Source organism: Entamoeba dispar, genomic scaffold, assembly GCF_000209125.1.
Source record: "Entamoeba dispar SAW760 scf_1105229462143 genomic scaffold, whole genome shotgun sequence".
In the NCBI taxonomy this organism is placed as follows: Eukaryota; Evosea; order Mastigamoebida; family Endamoebidae; genus Entamoeba; species Entamoeba dispar.
Window position 1 is genome coordinate 1 of NW_001855045.1, and position 6,746 is coordinate 6,746.

Below are 6,746 nucleotides of genomic sequence, written 5' to 3' on the forward strand. Positions count from 1 at the left end.
TGATTATATTTAAATAAATTATATGAATGATATAATATTAAATATATAATAAATATAAAATAAATATTATATGATTCAATAACATCATTATTATTAAATTTACAAATATAATATTTGATATATTTGAAAATAAATGAAATTAAACAATGAATAAGTTATTAAACATATTAATATTCAATATTTAATGATGAAATAATAAAATATAATTATTTATAATATTTCTTATATTTCTTATTATTATTATTTTCATTATATTATTATATTCATCATTGAATAATGATAAAAATAATAAATATCAGAATGATTGAAATAAAAGAATAAAATAGAAATATAATCAAAATAAAGATATAAAATGATAAATATTATAAATAAAAATAAAATATCAATATTTTGATTATTATATTTCATAATAATAACTTATTCATTATCAAATTTAACAATAATATTCAATATTGATATATTGAAACATTCATATTTATTCAATTATAATATAACAATATGATGAGATTATAATAATGAATGAACAGATATTAATAATGTATAAGATGATGATATAGAATATGATAAATATCAAATATTTCATTGATATTATTACATTTAATAAATACAAATTTTATTATTAAATTCATAAATAAATGAAAATATAATAAAATATAATTATAATAATAAGAGAAATGATAAATAATAATGAATAATCAAAATAATTTTATTTATTTTCATCATAAATATTTATATTAATCAAATTAAAATATAATGATAATGATAATAAATATTGAATGAAATAATGATAAAATGATAATATAAAAATAATAATAATTTTAATATATTTGTATTTGATTTATAATAATAATCATTTAAATATATAATATTTCTATATCTATTACATTTCATAATATCTTATTTATTTACAATATTTAAATATATCAAAATGACATATTAATGATGAATTATATTTATTTTTAATTTTTAATCAACATAAAACCAAAATATTAAATAATAAGAATAGAAACAAAACATAAATAATATATAAATAAAATAAGAAATAATGATAATAATAAAATAAAGAATAAATAATGAAAAGAATAAGAGAAATATAATAAAAATAAAAATATATCATAATGATAAATAAAATATAATTTATAAAATATAATTTATAAAATAAAAATAAAAAGATAGAGAGAAAAAACAAAATAATACCATAACATACATAAAATTATAGTAAGAATGAATTAATAATCAAATAACAAAAAATAATAATTAAAATATTTGATTTTGAGAGAATGGAGGAAATGTTAAAGATAAACAAAGATGTAGATTTATAATGAAATATAAAAGCTCTTAAATACTACAACATTTTATTATGACGATAAACACTGAACACCAACCACAAATAATACAATCATTACAGTACATTTTTCACTAAGAACATTAACTTTAATAATAGACCAATATAATGAAAAAAGATTATAAAAATGAAAAGGGGGTTGTGGGGTTAAATACCGAGGTAATTCATTAACAAGTAATACTCTTGTTATTGGAGTTTTATGCACAAATCTAGGACTAATCGTATAGTCATGTGCTTGTGGACTCTCAGTTTTAACATTTAATGTTTCTGCATTACTTACTTCTGCTCTACATTTATAATTAAGAATTGGGAGGGGATTAGTTTTAAGATATTCAATGCATTTATTACTTGACTCTGGTGATTCTAATTTTATTAACGAATGGGGCATGTCAGGTCGAGGTGAGTTCATACAAATAATTCTTTGAATTTTACCAAATCTTATTACTGAATCATACAGGTCATTGCAGACAATTGCCCTTTTTATTGGCTGTTGAAAAGCAATAAATACTGTGGGGTTTGAGTTTGGTATATTGTGGGTTATCATATTTAAGACTTTTTCTTTTAAGATTCTTTTAATACTTTTAATTCTTATTTTATAAGAACTCCTTTCATACAACACATCTTTTTCTATTAATCCATCCTTCTTTTCTCTGCTCTTTTTGAAAGTGTTAAAATAAAATGAAGTTTGTTTAATGGAGTTAATAAGAAGTTAAATGTATTGTTGTTAAATAAAAATGTGTTATTTTAGAAATATGAAAGAAAAGGAAGAGAGAAAAGAAACAATACTTTTAGAAGAAAGAATGAAAGAGAATATTCACTTGACTCATTTTCCTTTGATTCTTTCAAAGTAAAAAGAGTAGTTTTGTTTGAAATCCAGTTTTAAGATAGAAGGAAACAGATAAAAGGGTAATATGATTTATAAATTAGTTTTAAATCACTTCTGTTATTAAGATGAAATCACAAAAACAATTTCATGATTGGATTATTAAAGAACCACTTGGTAGTGGAACATATGGTTTGTATTAATAAGTAGATTGGTTAAAAGATAAGATAATTTATAAGAATTAGGGAATGTATTTCGTTGTTTGAATATAAAAACAAATAAGAGTGCTGCAATAAAAATCATTAATGAAGAAAGTATTGCATTAAATGAAACTACTATTATTAAAAATCTACAAGGAAATGAAGGTATTATTCGATTTTTTGAATGTGGATATGAATTATATGGATATTGTTTAGTATTTGAATTACACATAATAAATCTTAATCAACTTCGATTAAATCAACCAACATCAAGATTCTCTTCACAAACATCTTTTAGATTATTATTTAAAATGATAAAAATTGTTGAATATATTCATTCAAAACAAATAATTCATTGTGATATAAAACCTGATAACTTTATGATATCTCAAGATGGAGATATTATTTTGATTGACTTTGGTTTATCAGAACATTATCAAGACTTTTCTTATCATCAGAAATTAGGATTTAAAGGAAGTCTTCAATTTGCATCTCCCAATCAACACTTAGGAAAGAAATATATTCCAATTGATGATATTATTCCTTTATTTTATATTCTTTATCAAAACATCACAGGAATGTTTAATCATTCTTTAATTCCATTATCTCTTACATCATTATTTGAATCATTTATTTGTAATTCATCTTGAAGATAATATTGATAAACAAGAACAATGTTATTCTTCTCAAGTTGTTCCAACAGAATTATCACAAAGTCTCTTTAAAAATATTAAATCTACATTATCAAAAATTAATCCATTCTCATCTGTTATTTCAAGAATTAAATAAAGATACTTTTAATTTCTTTCTGTTTAATGAAAATAAAATTAAATTAAAATTAAATTGCTTTTCTTTGATTCATATCTCTTTTCTTCTTCAATAAATTTAAGACCAATACAACAGTACAAAATTGCATTAAAAAGAAACAAATCCAAAAGAGTGTATGTGTAGAAGCTTCATTATTTTTTATTGTATTTTTGTTAGATGATATTGTTGTTGAAATTAAAATCTTAAGGTCATTTGTTGTTGTTCCTGTAATTTCTTCTATAGCTATTAATCTTTCCATAAATGTATCTACATCAACAAGAATATCACTTGTATCAATGATAAGTTCTTGACTCTTTACATTTCATTTAAATGTTTTGCTCCATTGACAATAATTTTCATTAAATTTGAATTCTCATCATTTAATTTATCTAATTTACTTGCTTGTTGTTGACTTTCCTAATACTAAATAAGATTTTTTGTAATGCAAAATCAATATCATCTCCATCATTAAATAATTCACTTTCAGTAAAACCAAAATTCAATCCATTAATACTTTTATCATTTCCTAATAACTCTTTAGTACTTTTTGTTTTCTTCTTCAATAATTTCAAGTGATTTAATTTGATGATTTCCACCATTTTTATCATCTAATGTAGATATTTCAAAATACATATGTTTCATTTTCCCTTCATATGTCATTTCACATCATCCTTTGTCTTTTCCTATTGAAATAATCAATTTATTTGTTTTCTCTTCATACTTTAATTTAAATGAAATACTTTCAAAATGAATAGAATTAGGAAAAATGCATTGGGTTAATTGTTTTTCTGTATTGTAGATTGTTGTTGTTCCCCTTGATGAATTTGTTGGTACTTTTACATAAATCCCTTCACTTGATTCAGTAAATTTACCCCCAAAATTGTTACCTGAAACAATTGGTTTTGTTGTTAACCATAATGCAAATCCTTTTCCAATACCATCTGACTTTATTTTTCCATTAATTTGGAAATTAGTTGGAAGTGTCTGTATCTGTTAATACTAAATCATTAGTGTAAAGTGTGAAATAACCAAACTTTTATTGTTGAAATAAGTCCATCTTTTTTAGATTCTGTTGTTAATAAAATCCCTTTTGATGTAATTTCTCCATCAACTCGTAATAATGTTTTGATTTGCCTTCATCAATAGGAGATTTAATACTCAAAAATTGAGATGACACAAGATTAATGAAAAGCAACAACCAGATCATAACAATCATATTTTATTTTCTTTTTTATTTATATTCTTATCTATTGAAAATGTTGTAATAAAATAAAGGAAGTGATGAATAAAATAGAAAGAAAGAGGATAATACAACAATTAACAAGATAATTAGATAACAAATTAATAGATAATAAAAATACATTTGAAAAGAAGATATAATAAACTAAAAAATAAACTAATTAATGATATTTAATTGTTTATTCATATTTCATTGTTTTGAGAAGTTATATTATTATAATTATTGTTAATTTCATTATCACTTTCTATATTATCTGAGTATTTATTTAATGTGATATATTGTGAGTTTATATTATTACAATTCAAATCATTATATAATTAATATATAATGTATTTCATTTATTTGTAATAATATCATTATTGTTGTTATTATATCTATATCATTTTCTATTTCTTTTATTTTAATGACAATTTATGATTAAATCAAATAATATGTATCACAATTTAATGATTTCTATTTATTTCATCTTTATATTCATTAATTTGTAATATTTTGTATTTATTTAAATAGTTATTGTTATATTTTCATTTTATAGATTAGTTACATTATTAATATGTGTTTTATTTTGTTTATTGTATTGAAGACATATTTTTATTCTTCCTGTAAATTTAATATTATCTCATGTTAATAAGTATTTGTTATAAGTAATTTTAATTAACAATATATTGATGTTATATAATGAAGTGAATATTGTATATTTATATTTTCTATTTCTATACGTTATTTTATGGTTATGAATTTAAATATTTCTTTGTTTACATATTTATATTATCAATTTGTATATTCTTTCTTATTTATATAGTAATAGTATGTAATATAGATGTTATATTATTTATTCAATATGTACATTATTTTATATTTTCATTATGTGTTATCTTGTTATCTTGATCTAGTTATTAATTAATTTGAATATATTACTAATATTTGAATATACTCATTCCATTCAATATTTAATGATTTCAATGCTTTTAAATTAATACAATTATACCATTCTTTCATATGTTTGTAAAATCTGATGATTTATAATTCATCTGCTACGAAAAAAAAATGAAATAAGAGAAAAATGAAGATAAATGATGAAAAAGAATGACATGAAAGAAAAAGTGAAATTAAGAAGTAGAAGAAGTTGAAAAGAATAAAAGTAGAATGTTGAGATTATAAAATGAAAGAAGATAAAAAAGAATAATTCAAAAAGAGATAATAAATGATGAAAATAATGATGAAATAATGGATGCATTTTTATTATAGAAATTAGAAATATGAAATAAAAAAAGCGTTTAATTTATTGATGCAAATTATTTAACATTATTTTATTTATTCAATTTATTTTATTCATTTTTATTTTTATAATTTTTATTTATATGTATTATTTATTATCTTTTTTTCTTTTTAATATATTGATTATTTTATTTTATTATTTATTATTCTTTTATTTATTTTTCTCTATTCTTTTATTTGTTCTTTCTTATTATATTTATGAAATATTTCAATATTATAAAATAATTTTATTGTTTAATTATTTAAATGATTTATATTAAAATGAATTTATTTTATATTTCATTGATTTCTTTTATCATTATTTTATATTTTAATAATTTCTTTAATATTATCATTTTATATTATTATTATCTTTATTCTTTCATATTTTTATTATTTATTATTATTATTATATTTTTCATTTCTTATTTTATTTTAATTTATTATTAATATTATTTATATTTCTTTTCTTTCTTATTATTCTTCTTTATTCTTATTATGTCTTTATTTCTTATTTTTCTATTTTATTTATTTTCATTTTATTCATATTTTCATTTCTTGTTTTGATTATTTTGATTTGATTTAATTTTAATTTTTATTATTATTATATCCTTGATTATTAATATTTATTTATCATTTATTTATTATTTGTTTTTATTATTATTATTATTTGATTTATATTTATTATTTATTTCTTTTATTATCTTTCTTTTCTTTATTCTTTATATTATATTTCTTATTTCTTATTATTTATTTTTGATTTTAAATGATTGTTTTAATATTCATCATTTTATTTATATCTATTATATTAATATTATATCATTAAATTCTATTATTAAATATTGAATAATCGATGTGATATAACAAAATAATTTAAATAATATATCATTATAAAATGAAATAATTAATAAATGATTTCATAATAAATATTAAATTCATTAAATAATGAATAATATAATACAAAATGATAAATAAAAATAAAATGATAATAATAAATAAATAATAATACAAAATATAAAGAATAATAAATATAAAAATGATATAATACAAATATAATAATCAAATTAATATATA

The 6,746-nt window shown here is 18.2% G+C and overlaps 3 protein-coding genes across 3 annotated transcripts, besides 26 other annotated features; 1 reads left to right on the forward strand and 2 right to left on the reverse strand.

The window, feature by feature from the left end:
• Positions 1 to 2: 2 nt before the first annotated feature.
• Positions 3 to 24: a sequence feature (AT_rich).
• Positions 25 to 26: 2 nt separating this feature from the next.
• Positions 27 to 207: a microsatellite.
• Positions 202 to 271: a microsatellite.
• Position 272: 1 nt separating this feature from the next.
• Positions 273 to 380: a microsatellite.
• Positions 381 to 384: 4 nt separating this feature from the next.
• Positions 385 to 494: a sequence feature (AT_rich).
• A 69-nt stretch (positions 495 to 563) lies between these two features.
• Positions 564 to 634: a sequence feature (AT_rich).
• Positions 635 to 705: a microsatellite.
• Positions 706 to 750: a sequence feature (AT_rich).
• Positions 751 to 817: a microsatellite.
• Positions 818 to 971: a sequence feature (AT_rich).
• A 24-nt stretch (positions 972 to 995) lies between these two features.
• Positions 996 to 1,111: a microsatellite.
• A 12-nt stretch (positions 1,112 to 1,123) lies between these two features.
• Positions 1,124 to 1,265: a microsatellite.
• Positions 1,266 to 1,358: 93 nt separating this feature from the next.
• On the reverse strand, positions 1,359 to 1,754 carry EDI_229270 (uncharacterized protein; the record flags this gene model as incomplete). Its single annotated transcript, XM_001739370.1, has 1 exon — positions 1,359 to 1,754. The coding sequence occupies one exon, from the start codon at positions 1,752 to 1,754 to the stop codon at positions 1,359 to 1,361; it is 396 nt and encodes a 131-aa protein (XP_001739422.1).
• A 542-nt stretch (positions 1,755 to 2,296) lies between these two features.
• On the forward strand, positions 2,297 to 3,018 carry EDI_229280 (casein kinase I isoform alpha, putative; the record flags this gene model as incomplete). The annotated part of the gene is made up of 2 exons (XM_001739371.1): positions 2,297 to 2,360; positions 2,414 to 3,018. 2 exons carry the CDS (start codon positions 2,297 to 2,299, stop codon positions 3,016 to 3,018), a joined length of 669 nt encoding a protein of 222 aa, XP_001739423.1.
• Positions 3,019 to 3,186: 168 nt separating this feature from the next.
• Positions 3,187 to 3,213: a sequence feature (AT_rich).
• EDI_229290 (uncharacterized protein) lies at positions 3,207 to 3,783 on the reverse strand (the record flags this gene model as incomplete). The annotated part of the gene is made up of 2 exons (XM_001739372.1): positions 3,207 to 3,488; positions 3,574 to 3,783. The coding sequence occupies 2 exons, from the start codon at positions 3,781 to 3,783 to the stop codon at positions 3,207 to 3,209; spliced, it is 492 nt and encodes a 163-aa protein (XP_001739424.1).
• A 606-nt stretch (positions 3,784 to 4,389) lies between these two features.
• Positions 4,390 to 4,417: a sequence feature (AT_rich).
• Positions 4,418 to 4,438: 21 nt separating this feature from the next.
• Positions 4,439 to 4,575: a microsatellite.
• A 48-nt stretch (positions 4,576 to 4,623) lies between these two features.
• Positions 4,624 to 4,787: a microsatellite.
• A 69-nt stretch (positions 4,788 to 4,856) lies between these two features.
• Positions 4,857 to 4,994: a microsatellite.
• Positions 4,995 to 5,105: 111 nt separating this feature from the next.
• Positions 5,106 to 5,216: a microsatellite.
• Positions 5,217 to 5,454: 238 nt separating this feature from the next.
• Positions 5,455 to 5,643: a microsatellite.
• An 81-nt stretch (positions 5,644 to 5,724) lies between these two features.
• Positions 5,725 to 5,875: a microsatellite.
• Positions 5,876 to 5,881: 6 nt separating this feature from the next.
• Positions 5,882 to 6,051: a microsatellite.
• A 6-nt stretch (positions 6,052 to 6,057) lies between these two features.
• Positions 6,058 to 6,237: a microsatellite.
• Positions 6,238 to 6,253: 16 nt separating this feature from the next.
• Positions 6,254 to 6,437: a microsatellite.
• Positions 6,438 to 6,473: 36 nt separating this feature from the next.
• Positions 6,474 to 6,632: a microsatellite.
• A 1-nt stretch (position 6,633) lies between these two features.
• Positions 6,634 to 6,710: a microsatellite.
• A 1-nt stretch (position 6,711) lies between these two features.
• Positions 6,712 to 6,746: a sequence feature (AT_rich).